Source organism: Peromyscus eremicus, chromosome 18 (assembly GCF_949786415.1).
Source record: "Peromyscus eremicus chromosome 18, PerEre_H2_v1, whole genome shotgun sequence".
NCBI lineage: Eukaryota > Metazoa > Chordata > Mammalia > Rodentia > Cricetidae > Peromyscus > Peromyscus eremicus.
Window position 1 is genome coordinate 7,040,297 of NC_081434.1, and position 18,549 is coordinate 7,058,845.

Here is an 18,549-nt window from a genome sequence, read left to right on the forward strand (position 1 = left end):
TAAGAAGTCTCTGGTGGCTGCTGCTCTGCTTCTCTGATCTTTCAGCTTTCACCCTGATATCTGACTCACAGTTTTTATTGTTAAGACTAATTAGGATCACACTTCAATCTACCAGGAAGGAACATCTTTACTTCTGAAAGGAGGTACCATTGCAGAAGGTAAATAAACAAATCTTTCAAGCTAGTGAGACGGATCAGCGGGCAGAGGCCCTAGGGCACAGGCCCAACAACCTGAATTCAATCCCTGGATCCTACAAGGTGGCAGGAGAGCCCTGACCTCTGACCTCCACACACGCTTGCACTCTCACACACTCAAAATAAAACACATAAATAATCTTTAAATTGTTTTTTAAAAGTCTGGTTACGTTTTTCCTGGTGTACTCCTACGAGAAGATGACCCCACCATCAAATCCCACATCTCCTATGGCTGCCTGCTCTTTAAAATAATATGTTTTTTTTTTAATTTATTTTATGTGTGTGTGACAGTGCCCGTATATACGTACACACACCACACATGTGCCTGGTGTTCAAAGAGGCTGGAAGAGGGTGTGGGAAAGAGCTGAAGTGACAGGCAGCTGTGAGATGCTCAGTGTAGATGCTGGGTGCCAAACCTGGACCCTCTGTAAGCGCAGCAAGTGCTCTTAATCACTGAGCCATCTTTCCAGCCCCAAATGTCCACTTTTTAATCAAACCTGAGCATAAATATACACATTTACATATTTCTTTGAATCCTGATTTTCTTATAACATAATGCATCTCTATGGGACATACCTTATGTGTCAAACAACACCTATATTAGATAAATTTCTCTTTTATCTCTTGTCAATCTATCTTTCATTATAGGGACCTCACCATGAGCCTCCTAAAGGGATAGCAGAAGAAATGGTCCCTTCTTTATATACGTCTATGCATTTATGCTTATACATGGCCACATCTGTAGACTATTCCAACTTTACACATATTAAAATGCATGTGGGAAAGCACCTTGGTTATGAGGAGATATTATATGTAGTCCCACACTGATATTGTTGCCACACCCTTGGATTTCTCTGTCTCTGGTGATTATTCTGTCTCTTTGGATAATTGCCACAGCACCCATGGCATGGTGACTTTTTCTGTCACAACCATGTGTGCTATGGAGTTGTAAGCAGTCCGTCTCTACCCATGGCATCTCTTGACTACTCACTGCTCTGTAAAGTCACCACCTCAGTCAGCCCCACAGTCAGCCCCACAGTCGTCAATCCCTCCTAAACGGATCTTTGCACACTCACTGAAGTTGCACTGAGCAGACCATCTGGAGTTCATGGTGCTACACCAGTGCAGCTCAAAGAACACAGCAAACGTGGCTGCTTAAGGACAAAGGAGGTGGTGAGTGACACAGAAAACCCAGAACGTGTAAAAAAAAAATTAACTCGTCGGGTTTCAGAGAAAGAGATTTCTGCTTGTTAGCTGTTATCATTTCTTATAATTACCATGAAACTTTATATCTAGGTCTTGCCTTAATTTGCTTCCTGACCAAAGCCAACTTGGATGGGAGAGGGTTTACTTGGCTTCCATTTCCATAGTCTGTCCTTGAGGGTGGCTGGGGAGGAACTCAGGCAGAAACCATGGAGGGCCAGGCAGTGGTGGTGCACACTTAATCCCAGCACTCAGGAGGCAGAGGCAGGCGGATCTCTGTGAGTTCAAAGCCAGCCTGGTCTACAGAGTGAGTTCCAGGACAGCCAGGACTACAAAGAGAAACCCTGTCTCTAAAAACCAAACCAAACCAAACAAAAAAGGAAGAAACCATGGAGGACCACTGAGGGGCTTGCTCAGCTTGCTTTCTTATACATCCCAGGACTATCTGCCCCAGATGGTACTACCCACCGTGGACTGGGCCTCCCACATCAGTCATTAACCGAGACAATGCCCCACAGACATGGTATCAGTCCATTCTGGTGGCTGCAGTTCCTTAGTAGGGCTCCCTCTTCCTAGGTGACCCTAGTCTGTGTCAAGCTGACAAAAACTAACAGAGGTCTAACAGCATTATGCATAAGTATATACGTATATAAGTATATATGTCCAGAGTCATCAAAGTTATCTGACTGAGTGGTGGTGGTGGTGGTGCACATTTTTAATCCCAGCGCTTGCAGAGGCAGAGGCAGAGGCAGGCAGATCTCTGTGAGTTGAGGACAGCCTGGTCTACATAGAGAAACCCTGTCTTCAAAACAAAACAAAAGGTTATCTGAGAATTTCTTTTTAATTTCTATATTGCTAAGCATTTCTACCACCGGACACAGATTCCTTTTTTTTTCTAGGTATGATGGGTAAGTGTTCTATCCCTGACCCATAATCCTTTGCCCAGATTGCTTTCATTAAAAAGACTCTCTAAAAAATTGTGACTTTTTAGGAGAACCCAGGGTTTAAGTGAGGTTCTTAAAGTGACGGGAAGGGCTTCGCTGAGCCTTGTTTTAATGATTTTGTTAAAGTCACTGGGAGAGGCCTGGTTCCCATAAGGGGATGGGGGAAGCCTGTGAATTCCTGAGAAGTCAGCAGGGTTGGCAAATGCAGAGTGGCCAAACAAGCTGGGAATGTGGAAACTTCCTCCAGAAGGTCCAGCACCCAAGGGTCATGACTGTTCGGAATGGCTTCACTTGTCCTGGCCCGGTTTGACGGAAGGATGGCTTACACTAGCATTTTTTGAGTCTTGTGCTCCACAAGTGATTTTTTTTTTTTTTAAACCTCAATTTCACTTGAAGCAGCAAGGTCCAACATTTAAAATCTGCAAAATGTGGGGAGAGTTTTTTAGATTCCTTCAAGCAATAAAACTTAATGACTTCCTGGCTCTTAAATTGTAAGAATCATGAATAATTTTGGTGCGGTTTACTCCACTTCCCATACCTGGGCAGTTCATAACTATGCATACATTACTACAGTTTTTTTTTTCCCCCAAGGCACATTTCATAGAGATGCTAACTTGCTAAAAATGTGGACCAAGGCTGGGCTGTGGTGCACATGCCTTTAATCCCAGCACTTGAGAGGCAGAGGCAGATGAATCTCTGTGAGTTTGAGGCCAGCCTGGTCTACATACATAATGAGTTCCAGGATAGCCAAGGCTATACAAAGAAACCCTGTCTCAAACAAACAAACAAAACAATACAAAACAAAAATGTGGATCAAATCCAAGGTAGGATCAAGTATATAGGACCCATGTCCACTCACAAACAAAAACCTCTGGACATTTCCCTAAACATTCCAAATTTATCAGATATGCTGAATATATTTTATATCTTTCTCTTTGATGATGTTATCTAGATATATGCATGCTAGGAACATCCACGCAGCATCCACACGGGGCTATCTCACTCCAGCACACGGTGCTGAGAGATGCCTTTACGGGCTGAGCAGACCTCTGAGAACTTTGGCAGGGGAGGAGAAATAGAGCCAGAACAGGCAACCCAGATCCCAAGGAGAGCGAGCCAGGCTATATCCAAAGGCTAAGCACCGAACACTAAGCTCCCAGGGGACAGACAGTGGATCTTGAGGCTATTGGAAACTGCTTGCTAGAAATACAATGTACTTCCTCCCTTTCCTTCTGCTGGGCAATGACATCTCTTTTGCTACTCTGTGTCAACTGACCAGGGAGTGGTGCCAGGCAAAAAGGATACTGTGTCAGGTTTGGGGCCGAGGTAGTTAGACAAAGAAATTCGCATAAGATGAAGCACATGAACTCCTTCACAAGTCACATATTCAAAACCTCGGCACAGAGGTCCTGCTGCTTAGAGCTCACGATGTGGGGGGAGAGGGAGGAGAAGGCTTTTTACCAGTGAAACGGCCATCCCATCACAGCCTGAGACTAAGGGGAGACAATGGGATTTCCATGGTGGAGAAAGGAGATGCCAGAGAGACTCTGCAAGGTGCTGAAGAGCTGTGGAGGTGGGGGGGGTGGGGGTGGGGGTGGGGGGCGGGCACAGGCCCAGCGCAGGCCACATAAGCACAAAGGAAGAGAACAGCTCTATGTTTGGAGGAGCCTGAGAGGTGCTTATAAGAGCGCATGGTGCAGGGCAAAGAGGTGACAGGCTTCCTCAGGGATGTCGAAAAGCTCTTCCTAAAAAAACATACTGTACAGTTGAATAAAAGACACAGTTACCTAAAGCACTCCAGTGAAGTGTAATATACAGTGTAACGGGTTTATATCATATATTTACAGGGTGATAAGTTTTCACAAACAACACACCTATGTAGCTAGCACTTAAAAAGGAACATTCTCAGCCCCTTAGGGGCCCCTTCCTCTATAATTCCAATTCCACATAACTCCCGTGGCTACCCCAGGGGGAAGTACTGTTCCAACTTCTAGATTGGCTTTGGCCGTTTTTTGAACTTATGTTTGTATGCCCTGTGTGCATGTGTGTGTGCGTGTGCATGCATGTGTGTATGCACGTGCCTATGTGTACATGTATGGAGCCAGAGGACAACAACCTATTTTATTATCATTTTTCCCTTTATTTCTCTGAGATAGGGTCTCTCGCTGATCTGTGGGAGCTGTGTAAGAAAGCTGTGAACCTACTGGGAACTATGGCTGGGCAAGAGTGCAGAATGCTTTTCCCACAAGGTGGCTTTCTAGAAAGCATTGCATCAACTATAAGTGAATGCACGTGAAAGCAAGGACGCTAAGGGAGCGCCCTGCCATGCCCACATGTTCTCTGTGGGAAAGGCAAAGGCCTGGGAGGAATGTACTTGGTTCTTTTCCCACGACCAAAGATGATGTTCATAAGACACAACACCTGGGGTATTCCCTCACTGTACTTGTATTTGTCTGAGCTAACTGTACACATCACTTCATGTTTTGCTTGCTTTAGTAATAAAAATGAGACGTGCCCTGTTTGTACTACTCTTGAGCTCAAACACTTGGCGCCCCTCCTGTGACCTTCAGAGATGAGACCTCACTGGCAGGAGGGGTTGGCACTAAACCTAGAGCCAGGCTGGCATTCGCCAGATGCCAATAATCCTGTTTTCCTTCCCCACATTTCTGGGGTTGCAGGTGCACATGTGATCACACCTGGCTTTTTTTGTGGGTTCTGGGGATTTGAACTCAGATCCTCAAGTTTGGCTCAGAAAGTGCTGTTACTCACTAAGGCATCTCCCAAACCCCATTTTTGTACTTTCTTGTAGTCCCCTTAGTCACAAATTAAGTCTGAGATCATAGGTTGGTAGAGGAGGTCTTACTATGCTTACTAGGCCCTAGGTTCAGTCCCCAGCACTGGGGGTGGGGTGGGGTGGGGCACAGAAACATCTTTGAGATCCATCATGTTGTATACAGCCATAATTTTTTCCATTCTCAGCACCATAAAGCATTTCAGGCTGGGATGGAGCCATGATTTACACGCTCATTCCCTTTTCTGTGGGCAGCTGGACAGGTACCAGTTTGGACTATGACAAACAACACCCTATGAACAGTCTAGAGTTTCCGTGAACATTTACACACATCTCTCTGAGGTAGGTACCTAAGAATGCAGCTGCTGGGCCACGGCATGCTCTGCTTCAGGAGTGGCTGCCAAACCCTCCTTAAAGAGGGCCTTCAGTTTCTGTTCCCATCAGCAGGATACAGGGAGTCAAGACACTTAGGTATCAAATAAGATGGTGGATTCCACCACAGGCAGCGCTCTCCTGAGTCCAACTATGGCTTTGAGATTAAGAAATAGATCCAGACCTCTCAAAATCTGAAAGGCAGAATTTCCCTGAAATCATTTGTTTTCAGATAACAAAGAAATAAAACCAAAATGAAACAAAAAACCAAAAATAAAAAACAAAACAAACAAACAAAAAACCAAAAGACCACAGTTGAGTGAGCTCTCTTTTTTCTTGTCCTTAGAAGGGAACGTTCTCATCAGATTACATGAGAAGGATGCAGTACAATTCAGGATGGTTTATCATGATAGAAAATGAAAGGTCAGAAATGAAATGAAATGAATGTAAGTCAGGCCACTGGCACTCACTGACAGTCACGCCATAGTTGGATGGGAAGGCTCTTCCGCAGCAAAGGCTGCCCACTTCATTATTTTGGTTGGAGAGTGGAGGAGGGGAGAGAGGGAAAGATGGGAAATGGTTGATTTCACATTTAATATATATGCATTAGGTTCTTTCGTAAGGAATTCTTAGCCATAGTTTGCCCTTAAAAATCTCCAAGTGGCCAGGCGTAAAGATGGGCACACATCTTTACTCTCAGCTCTGGGGAGGCAGAGGCAGACAGATCTCTTGTGAGACAAGGCTAGCCTCGTCTACATAGTGAGTTCCAGACAGTCAGGACTGTACAGTGAGACCCTGTTTTAAAAAGCAAAGATCTCAAAATGAGGCTGGAGAGTTGATTCAGTGGGTTAAAAAACAACAACAACAAAAAGCACTGCTCCTGAAGTCCCAGAACACACACACACACACACACACACACACACACACACACACACACACACACACACATACACACAGAGCCAGAGGCTTAACACCAGCATCTATGACACAGGAAGATGATGGAGATGGGGAAGCCTCTGGAAGCTCAAGGGTTCACTAGTCTGACATGTGCAGTGGAAAAAAACAAAGGTCTCAAACTAGAGGGACGATGAGGACTGTACCCCGATACGCTTCTGCACAGGTGTGACTGCATGTTCATCTCCAAGTGACAAGAACCGAGTTGGTGTATGTAGGTTATTACTGGATTGAGAACTGATAACATTCTCCTTGGCATGTGTGGATTTCAAGAAAGGGTCACAATAACGCTTCCACACAGTCCCTGGAGCCTACAGGAAACAGGCTACAGCGGTTTTCAGCCTGCAACTGTTTAATGAGAAAATCCGAAACTTACATGCAATTTTACGAGACAAAGTTAAAAGTGTCAAGGACGTTGGGATCAGAGTGGTGTCCTCCACCCCAAATCCATACACTCTGCCATGGCACAATCAGACGGCAGACTCTGTACCACCACCACCACCACCCACCACCACCACCACCACTACCACCACCACCCCCCACCACCACCACCTACCACCACCACCACCCACTACCACCACCCACCACCACCACCACCCACCCCACCACCACCAACCACAACCCGAGGTTAATAGGTCGAATCACCAATGTCAAGGTGGAGTGGGGCGCCTGCCATTTCACTAGGAAGCACACTTAAACTTCCCATTAGATTAGCATTTCTCAACCTTCCTAACGCTGAGACCCTTTCATACGCTTCCTCATGTTGTGCTGACCCCCGGCCATAACATTATTTTTGCTGCGACTTCATGACTGTGATTTTGCCACTGTTACGATTTGTAATGTAAATATCTGATATGCATGCAGGATATCTGATATTCGACCCTGTGAAAGGGTTGTTCAACTGTCAAAGGGTTGTGACCCACAGGTTGAGAACCACTGCAGTAGAAACCAAACCCCCTCCCATCCTCCCCCACTCCCCCACCCCCGGCTTAAAAGCAGGTTCAGCCTTAAGGAATATTTTTGTGAAAATAACTCTTGAGCATGAAAAATCTCAGTGAGCTCAGAGGCACGACATTCTTCTCTGGAACCCTTCCCAAGCCCAGCACCAGAGAGACGGCAGACAAATGGGACCAGGCTGGAGCAGAGCTGGGGCGGTTCCAAGATACCACCAACCGTCACTTCAGATAAGGCCGCATTTTCGTGTCTCAAAAAAATGTATCTGAAGCCCACTTTCCTCCTGTCTGCACACTGTCCTTGATTAAAACCAGCTGCAGACATGGGTCGCTCTGCAAGGACAGAGCGTATTATCGGAAGGTTTGATGATACCAGCATTATCTTAATGTAATCAAACCAGAAGTTTATAAAGATGTCCAGGCAGAAGCGACGGGGAGCCTCCTCTCTCATACCTCAGGGCTCCTGAGGTCCCCCGAGGGTGATTCATTTCTAGCTGCCACTTGAAGCAAAGGTGGGGTGATTTCCTGGAGACCACAGCCACGAAGCACTCAGTTCTGCTGAGAGATATCCAGTAGGCAGACCCCCTTCTCACTTAGCTGTGCTTTGACTCCCTCAGAACACGGTTAGCTTCATGGACTCCCTTGAGCATTTATTTCAATCCATGAAAAACCAACCTACCAACAAACAAAATCCCCCTCCCAACCAGCTAGAGAGGAACCAGGCTTATTCATGCCTGTAGGCTCCTCGGGTCTCCCTGGCTGCTGGGGTAAGAAAACAGGGCCCCGATCCCTTCATCATGCATACACCTGCCACTTTCTGTGTGAGCACACCAAACCCACAATCCTGCTCTATTAGTCACCCCTGTCAGAGAGCCTAGGAAACAAAGTTCATGCTACCCAAGGGCCGTGTGAAGAGGCCCTGAGGTCAGGACACAAGATCAAGCAAAATCCACGACTGCTACATTCATCATTCTACAATCTGCCTCCAGCTCCGTGATCCCTAAGCATCCAGACTGTCCATACCCAAGACAACCCTCTCCACGGCAGATCACAAACAGCCCTGACCACCCTCCCTACTCCCCGGAGCTCATTATCCATTTCTCCAAGCCAGAGAGAGCCTTGGGATTGCAGACAGCGACCCAAAGCAAGCAGCTAAGGGCCTAGATGTCCTGATGAGTCCATCATAAATGTTTCTTCACACAATAGGAACATGAAATTCGATTTGTTCTGAGAATGAAGATGCTTGATTTTCCATCATCGGGTGAGGTCATGGGAGGGAAAGGATACTCCAACTACCGTTGCTCCAACCATTCATAATTAGATCAGGGGAATGGATGTTCAAAAAACCAGCAGAAGCATGCGCACTTAAAACCATAAGATGGTTCACACACAGATGGTCCCTGGCTGACAATGGTTGGATTGAATGATTTTTTTTTTGACTCCATGATAGCATAAAGTATACCCACTTTTACTTTTAGTAGAGCATGCAATAAAATGAATGGGCTAGCCAGCACTTTACTATATTACAAATCAGAGTGTTGGTAACTTATTTGTGTTTATCCATTTATTTTGAGACAGAGTCTGACTCTGTAGCCCATACTAGCCTTGATCTGACAGTGATTCTCTCGCTCTGCCTCCTAAGTGCTGGGATTACAGATGTGTGCCACCTCACTCGGCTTGTTGGATAATGTCCCCATACCGTAATCCAGTGTACATGTGCTGGGTATGTTGAAACTGGGCGAGGATTAACTATAATGTTTGGGAAATGAGATGTATTGGCTGCATTTTGACTTAGGTATATTTAACTGTGATGAGTTTATAAGGGGCCAAAGCCGCGTTGTCAACTGAAGAAGAACGTCTATGTTTTATATGGCCAAGGGGTTGCTTTTCATTTCCATTTCTGAACAAGTTATGAGCGAGAACTGAGGTTGTACAGGTCGTTACAGGGCCGGGGCTAAAGGCAGTCCACTCCACCCTCTGGCCATTTTCCTCTCATACTTGATACTATTTTCAAAACTTTACGTTAACGACCTCCTAATTCTAACACATTTTGTTATAAAGATTTCACATGTTACATTACGAATAATTTAACCTAAAATGCTTCACTACAAACAGTCCCACTGTGTGATTATTATGGGCAGAGAAGGTCATTTCAGAGCACATCTTCCTAAACCTGAATGGATAAGAGGCTTAGATTCTGATGGTATCCACCCCTCCTGCCTATCTGCTGTGGGAGTAGGGAATAAGAAGATGTGCCCTCATCTTTTAGAAATTGACCATTAGGCCCCAGTTTGTGGACTAATAGCATCCATACTGATTGGTCAAGACAGACTCCAAAATATCCCTTCATCTTAGCAACATCAGAAGTGAGTGCTAAGTAAGCAGGGCAAAACGGATCTCAGGCCGGCAGGACTTTGCTTTAGAATGAATTTTTATACACCTTCAGATTTCATATGTTAGAGGCAAATCTCTGTGTGATGATATCTGGGAGGTAAGGCCATGTGTGGGCGTGATTATAGCTTAAGGATGGAGCAAAAAGGCTTCCAAGAACATCCCTGTCACATGAGGTTGAAAAAAAAAAAAAAAAAAGAGCCTATCTATGAAGCCGGATGAGAGCCTTCACGGAACACTGAAACTTCCAGGGCCTTTATCCCAGACTTCACAGCCTCCAGCCTGTGAGCAATACATTTCTGTTGTTTGCAAGCCAGCTACTTGATGGCATTTTGTTTTAACAACCCAGATAGACCAAGACGTATCTGAAGTAGCAAGACTCGACTTCATCAAACAAGAGCTAAGTAAGGACTGGACAGCACAGAGGAACTCCGCGCATCTCACGCTGTTTAATCCTTACAAGGTCTTCTGAGGTTTTCCATCCCCACAACTGACGATTAGCAATAAATGATGTGACTTGTGGAAGTCACTCAGAGCCACATGCACCTTATCCCTACTGTCCCCAGACAACTTCAGCCATTCCTATCCTCCCTTAAAATTGAGCCCCCATATTCATTTTCTGATAAAGAAAATACACTACTTAAAATTTTAAAAGCACAAGAACTTTTTATCATCCACCACCTCCAGCAGGAAGTGGATGTCAGTGGGGGACGTGGAAGGTCAGAGCTGCTAAGAATGGAGGCAAAGGACACAAACGCCTCATACTCCGCTGTCATATGCACAGAAGGGCGGCGGTGGCGGTGGCGGTGGGGGTGGGGGTGGGGAGCACTGTCTATTGCTGACACAGCATTCTTTCATCCACACCCCCACAGAGTCTGCTCTGTGCCAGCCACTAGGTTGAGCACAGCAATGAGGTGACTGAAGTAAGAGCTGTGCCTTCCAGAACTCAATCTGGAGAGGAAGCTACAGATCTGAAAAAAAAAAAAAAAACCCCAATAATACCCTGAAAGCCATACTACAGGCCTCTGTAGATACCAGCACTGGGGGGGGGGGGGATTTGACTCCCTACGAGGATTAGAGGACACTTCCCAGAAGTGTCTTTTGTGCTGGCATCTCAAAGGATAAGGAGGAATTCTTCTGGCAGAGACAGGAAGAGCCCTCTCTAAACAGAGTAAATTTCCAAAGGGATGTAGGCTTGAGCTGACAGGGAAGGTAGTGATCTGGCTGAAGTGGGTTGGGGGTGGGGGTAGGGAGATGGGGGGATGGGTGGTGGTAGTGACAGGAAATGGTGTCTGAGAGGCCAGCAGCGATCTGAGTCGGCCAACAAGTCTGGCTGCATTCTCTCCATGGAAGGCAGCTCAAAGCTTTAGGTGGGAAGTGACTAGGTCTATGCTGAGATCATTTTTATAGCCTTGGGTGACAGAGAAAATCACACAGGCCAGCTGTTATAAACTCGACTGGGAATGACCTTTGTCTCCCAGAGGCCTTTGGTGACCCTCCTGTCTAGTGCTACATTTCACAGGTGACGAATCAAGGCCTAGAAAGGTTAGGAGACCTGCACAAAGCTATCCAGTTAGGGAACAGCAGAACTGGGACTGGGGGTCAAGCATCTTCTACACTTTCCCAGAGAACCAAGAGAAAAAGAAAAAAGCGGAGCTCCACCACTGGCAGCTTCCAGAACATTCTACCAACAACACGGGAAAGCAGCATTAGGAATCGGGCTTACATCTGTCCCAGTGCTTGGAGAGAGGCTGAGATGGTTACTCTGTCGATTTGATGGGACTTAGAGTCATTTGTAGATAAACCAATTGGCGTGTGTCTGGAAAGTCTTTGTAGATTAGGTTGGCAGAGGCAGGAAGACCTTCTTTTAATGACAGACAAAATAAAATGTAGAAAGTGACCGGAGCACTGGCAATCACCTCTCTCTCTCTGCTCCCTGACTATGGACGTCATGTGACTAGCCGACACAAGCTCCTGGCCCTGTGACTTCTTCACCAGGATGCACCGCACACACCCGAACTGTGAGTCAAGACAGAATCATTGCTTCATCGAGTTGCTTTTTCGTTGGTGTGTTTTGGTCTAACAAGATAAGCAATGAATAGAGTCGAAGGTGTTGGGGAGAGGGGATACTGTAAGTCTGTGGCTGGACTGGGCTGTCTTGACCACCCCTTAAACCAACCAACCAAAGCAAACACAAATTGGGTAGAAGACAAAGCTCTTACTTTATGCTAGTCTGGGACTCCTGCTATCACACACGCCTTGTAACTAGTAATGGTGATGTTGTAGAGTTACAGCCGAACACACTCCCAGAGGAACTGAGTGAAGGTACAGGGCTACTTTCTAAACCAATCAAGGAATCAAATCTTGCCAGCGATGGCACAGAGGTAGAGGCGCTTGCTGCCAAGCTAGGTGACCTGAGCTCAATCTCTGGAACCCACATAAGAGGATAAAAGTGACTCTCACAAGTTGTCCTTTGACACAAGCGCTCTCTCTCTCTCTCTCTCTCTCTCTCTCTCTCTCTCTCTCTCTCTCTCTCTCTCTCTCTCTCTCACACTCACACACACACACACACACACACACACACACAGTATAAAAATGAAATGTTTGATAACCCCCCCCCCCCCCAACTATCTACATTGCTGACACACATAGGAAAGACCTTTGTGAGCAGCTTGGACCAGTCTGTTCACAGAGCTGAAGGTCTCTACTGGAGTCTTAGTATCTTGAAGGAAACCCTGGCAGGAAAACATTTTTCTCCACAGATCCCCACCCGCTGTGCTAATGCTCAGAGACTTTAGCCCCCAAAGTAGCTTGAGACTTGGAGGGGGGCACCCAAGTTACTTTTATCTGAGACTCACTTTTATGCCTAACATCTTCTTTCTGGAGTTTGAGGACAAGGAAGACAGTTTCATTCTGCTTTCCATAAAACTTCGATTTTTAAGGGGAGCGTGGGTCTCCTAAGCCCTCCTACTATTTCACCCCCAGGAGGATCTATCTTCAATGTAGAAACAGGTTTTTTGACACCTGCATGGTTCCCAAGGGTCCCGAGCCTTCCTGTCTGAGTATGAAGTTGTGCCATGCCATCGGGGATCTCAGCTGCTATGGGAAGAGGCTCCTTCTGGTGATGTGATCGACGGCGAGACCTGCAGGAGCTCAACTGATGAGGTGTAGGCCAAGGGAGGAGTCCTGCACTTTTCAGAATGACCCTGTGTTATGCACGCTGACCCGACGGGAGAGGCAGACCATGCTGAGTGCAGTTGGCTGCAGGTGAGAGAAGACTTAGCCGCGATAATAAATTCCCGGAGGTGGAGTGTGTCGTCACACGCAGAGCCAGGATGTGCGATCCAGAAGGTGTGTGTGAGGGGAGTTAATACCATATGTCGTTTGGCTGTGGTGGGGCTGCTCTCATGTCGCAACAACGTGTTCCTCTCAAATGGCTCCAACACCGCCCCCCACCCCAACACCACTACCCTCTGCCAGACCCACATGACTCTTACCAGGTACTGAAGCCGCTGGCGCTCGGTCTCGGGGGTGAATTCCGAAGACATGGGGATGATTTCTCCATTTCTGACGATTATGGCCCTGAAATGGGAAAAACGCATCAGCAGCCGACAAATTCAGAAAGCCTCTGTGACAACCACCGACAGGCCATGCAAGATGTCCTCTCCTCTCCCCCACACCCGCCCAGCGGGTTCACTAATACCATCTCTGGATCCCTCGCCTTAATGCCCTGGCAACAAGTACCCAACTCTACATTTAATAAATGTTCAGGGATTAAATGGGTGAAGGAACAAATGAATGTTGCCACAGTTCTCCCTCGGACCCAAAGTTTGTCCAGCGGAACCTTCTGTGAGCATAGTAATGTTCTTTGCATAGTCCAACAGGGCTGCCCCCAGTGCCATGTGCATACTGAGCATTCGATCTGTGGCTAACCTGCAGCCGGGCAACAGCACTTATAATGCTGTCTAGCCTAAAGAAGTCTGAGGTGGCTAGAATCTAATGTACTGGGCTGTGCAAAGCTAGACTCTTGGGAACTCCAAGGATCAGTGTGCAGAAGCACTGGCCTCACTTGGGAGCATGGAGGAAATGCAGAGTCCGAGGTTCTACTCCAGGCTTCTTTTTTTTTTTTTTTGTTTTTTGAGACAGGGTTTCTCTATGTAGCTTTGCGCCTTTCCTGGCTCTCACTCTGTAGCCCAGGCTGGCCTCGAACTCACAGAGATCTGCCTGGCTCTGCCTCCCGAGTGCTGGGATCAAAGGCGTGCGCCACCACTGCCTGGCTACTCCAGGCTTCTTGTCGGAACTGTCACTGTAATTAGATTCCCAAGAGGGGTCACAAGCACGTTAGGATCTGGACACTTCTGGCCTAGAGTTTCTAGGTTTATAACCTGGGGTCTAGAAAAAGCCGCTTTTACCGTCTTAAGGCTCATAAAATTCACACATTCCAAAAAAATCTGCCCAAGAGCTACTGTCCACTCAAGAACTAGAGAGCACACACCCCAACCCCACCCCTGCCCCACCCCCCCACCCCGCTTGGGGGTGTGTGTCAAATGACCCTTTCACAGGGGTCATATGTCAGATATCCTGCATATCACATATTTGCATTATGATTCCTAACAGTAGCGAAATTATGGTTATGAAGTAGCAACGAAATAATTTTTATGGTTGAGGGGTCATCACCACATCAGGGACTGAATTAAAGGGTTGCAGCGTTAGGAAGGTTGAGATCCACTGGTCTGTAAGATCTCTACGGGACATGCCATTGTTCTGAAGCCACTGGTAGCTTCTGATTCCAACCTTGGCTCTTCTTTCTAGATTCTTCCTTACATCTCTCCTTGGACTCTAGGGACAGCTCTTACCCCACAGGCAATCTCCTTTCCTTGCTCTTCGCCCTAAGGCTGGGTGAGACTTCTCCTTTCATGTCCTTTTTGGCCTGCGATGTACCTCTATACAAAAGCTATCACATTTATAACCCTGGCTACCTTCCACGCTAGCCTGTAAGTTCCTATAACAATCATGCCTGACTTCATCAATGTTATAATTCCAGGATGGCACACCACATCAGGCAATTGTAGGCAGAACTGGCTTGATAACTTCAGAGCCCAGTGCGAAATATGATCACAGGACCCCTTGTTTAAAAACTGGAAACTCGGGGCTGGGCAAATGGCTCGATTTTAGCAAAGCGCTTGCCACGGAAGTAGGAGGATCTGAGTTTGGTCCTCAGGATCCGTGTAAAGCAGCCCGCGCTGCAGTGTGAATCTGTCATCTCATAGCTGGGGAGGTGGGGACAAGGAAGAGCCTAGGCGCCTGACTGGTCAGTCAGACTGGTGAGCTCCAGGTTCAGTGAGAGACCCTGTCTCAAAAATTAAGATGGAGGGGCTGGAGGGGTGGCTCGGCGGTTAAGAGCATTGGCTACTCTTCTAGAAGACTCAGGTTCAAGTCCTAGCACCCACATGGAGGTTCTCAAAGGTCTGCAGCTCCAGTTTCAGAGATCAGTCTCCCTCTTTCGGCCTCCTCAGGCACTTCAAACACGTGCTATACAGACATAGGTGCAGGTAAAACACCCCTATACATGAAATAAAAATAAAGGAACAGAAAAGATGGAAAGCAGTTGAGGATGGCACCAGGCATTGACTTCTGGTCTCTACACGAACACATGTGCATATGTACATACAAACATGCATGCACAGATAGAGAGAATTGAACACTTCAAGATGGCAAGATAAGGGCCTTAAAACAAATGTGGGGTCCTTCTGATAGTGGGGTTCTAACTCACTGAACCCCTGAAACTGTAAGCCACCGCAAATTAAATGTTTTCCTTTATGAGAGTTGCCGTGGTCATGGTGTCTCTTCACAGCAACGGAAACCCTAACAAAGACACCCAGTTTACATGCCGTGAAGATGGTCCTGACAGTGTGCACCCTTGATGTTTGTGAATGATTACATGGCATTAATACCAATGCGTGCTGAGGCTGCAGGTTGTCTTTGTGGCCAACACATCTCTGCTGTGTTTCAATCTTGAAGCAGCTAACAGCTGCATCCGTTTGGATACTTCACGGGACGGCACACTGAGTAACATTCCAAACTGATGACCTGTACCACCCTCTCTCAAGCCCCACAAAATCTGTCCTCCAGAATCCTCTGCCACAGGAATTGGCCACTTCTTACCCAGCTGTAGAACCCAGACTTCCCAGTTCTGACCCCCTTGCTCCACAGGCCCAAGAAGGTGCCTGTCCTGCAGACCTCTCCTCTCGGTAGCACATGAGTCCTTCTCTCCTTGATTTCTACCACTCTGTCTTGGCCTGGGTTTCCATCAGACCCTGTATATGACTCAGAGCTCTCCCTGGGTTTCCTGCTACCAACTGTGGTGGTTTGAAGGAAAACGTCCCCCCAAAGGGAGTGGCACTATTAGGAGGTGTGGCCTTGTTGGGATAGGTGTGGTCTTGTTGGAGGAAGTATGTCACTGTGGAGTGGGCTTTGAGGTCTATGTTCCAGCTACGCTCAGTGTTACACTTCACTTCCTGTTGCCTACCGATCAAGATGTAGGACTTTTAGCTCCTTCTCCAGCAGGTGTCTGCCCGCACACCACCACGTGTCCCACCATGACGACAATAGACTGAACCTCTGAAGCTGTAAGCCACTCAAATCAATGTTTTCCTTTACAAAAGTTGCTGTCTTGGTCATGGTGTCTCTCCACAGCAACTGAAACCCTAAGACACCAATTTCTTACCCATGGGTACAAGTGGGATTTTTTTTTTAAATTAACAAATTAAATATGTACATTTATGGGATATGATAATCCATATCTATAAATAATAGGTGGAGATTACAGGTTAATTGGAAGATTTACTAGCTCTAACACCTATCCCTTCTTTCTGATAGGAACACTTACAATCATATGGCTCTCTCTTTTTTTTTTGAGACAGGGTCTCTCTATGCAGTCCTGACTATCCTGGAACTCAGTATGCAGACTAGCCTCACAGGAACTCACAGAGGTCCACTTGCCTCTGCCTCCCCAGTGCTGGAATTAAAGGGTGTGCCCTACCATGCCAGGCCTACTCACAAGCATTTCTACGAGTGATTTTGGATGTGCAATGTCCTGAAGCATACGTATCCCGCTGTGTGTGTCACAGAACATCAGAGCAGACTCCTGTCTGATTTTACCCATCATCCTCCACCTCCCCCATCTTCCCTTCCCGGACTTTGCTACCATTATTCTATTTCGCTTTTTTGATACTAATTTTTTTTGGATTCCACAAGGATAAGGTGGAACATGCCGCAGATAAATGGTGGGCGTGTGTGTGTGTGTGTGTGTGTGTGTGTGTGTGTGTGTGTGTAAGGTCTTGCTGTGTCACCCAGCAAGATCATAAACTTCCAACTTCCGATCTTCTTGCCTGGGTCTCTCAAGCGCTGGAGCTGCAGGCACACGTCACCACACCTGGCTCACCAGGCGGCTTTAGAACCTCCCTGTCATCACGTCACACCCCTCCCCTTTCCTGGCATTTCCACTTCCTCCCACCATCTGGTTCCTGCCTCTATTTCTAGCTTTTCCCTCAGTCTCTTTGTTCCTCCCCTAGCTCCTCATGGCCCACCTACTCCTCTCTAAGTCGACTCAGAGTGCCTCCCACTGTCCTCCTGGGCTACCTCCGGTGCCCTTTCTGTGACCCCACCCCCCTCCGACAAGGTCCCACGCCCAGCTGTACCACAGCCCTCACCAGTCCCTAATGCAATTGTTGGTTTCAGCGATGTCTCTAATACACTGGGGACATTTTCCAGGCAGAGCTCCGTCACCTTCCCTGAGTCTCTAGTGCCCAGGGCCTGGCACATGCCAGATGATGGGCACAGCTGTCTGCTAAGGGATGAGCAACTACGTAAGCAGACAGCGATGTGGACTTGGGTGGATGTATCCAGACACAGAGTTCTAACCAACCTTTTTCTTCGGAAGAACATTACTAATGGAGTAGAGCCTGAGCAGTGACAGGGCCCCAGCCGGTAAACACGAGCCTTGCTTCCAACCCTGATGATCCAAACTCGATTCCCGGGGCTGACTGGAGAAAGCTGTCCTTTGACCTCTTCATGTGTGCTATGGCATGCTCTACCCAGGTGTGCACACATGCGTACACACACACACACACACACACACACACACACACACACAGATGCACGCACACCAAATAGATCAAAATATAATAAAAATGTATAAAATCTACACATCTTCTCAGTGGTTTTTACAAGAAAATAAGAGGCCTACAAGGACATCAGCACTGAAAAGTGACCTGAAGGACAGGGGGTGGGGGTGGGGCAGAGTTGTCTTCTCACAGGGCAGAAAGTAGCAAGGCCAGCTGCTATTCCCTACGTAGACATTTGCAAATTCCAAACTCCTCACGAGTATCTGCACTCATCTCAGTGCGACAGTAAGCCTCACTACCTATTACTTCCTTGAGTAGGCAATCACATCCAAATTCCACTATGTACACGTATACACACACACACACCCTCCTCACTTCTGCTTGAACTACCACATTCTTCCTTTACGAGTCACCCATAGATAAAGTGTTTGGCTGCCAACCATCCAGTTCCCACGTTGTGGTGCCTCTTCCTACACGGATACAATGCATGGCTTCCCTTTGATCTCTCTCTCTCTCTCTCTCTCTCTCTCTCTCTCTCTCTCTTGCATCCCTCTGATCTCGGGATTAATATGCCAGAGTTCTGGTCTCCAGTGGCTTAGGTTAGCCTGAGGAAGGGTGTTT

The 18,549-nt window shown here is 47.1% G+C and overlaps 1 protein-coding gene across 1 annotated transcript in view; it reads right to left on the reverse strand.

Moving 5' to 3' along the window:
* The window catches only part of Ppm1h (protein phosphatase, Mg2+/Mn2+ dependent 1H), a 262,604-nt gene that overhangs the window by 73,140 nt on the left and 170,915 nt on the right, over positions 1-18,549 (reverse strand). The window contains exon 5 of the mRNA XM_059245150.1: positions 13,300-13,384. Within this exon, the coding sequence (XP_059101133.1) occupies positions 13,300-13,384 (85 nt within the window). The remainder of the gene's footprint in view (positions 1-13,299; positions 13,385-18,549) is intronic.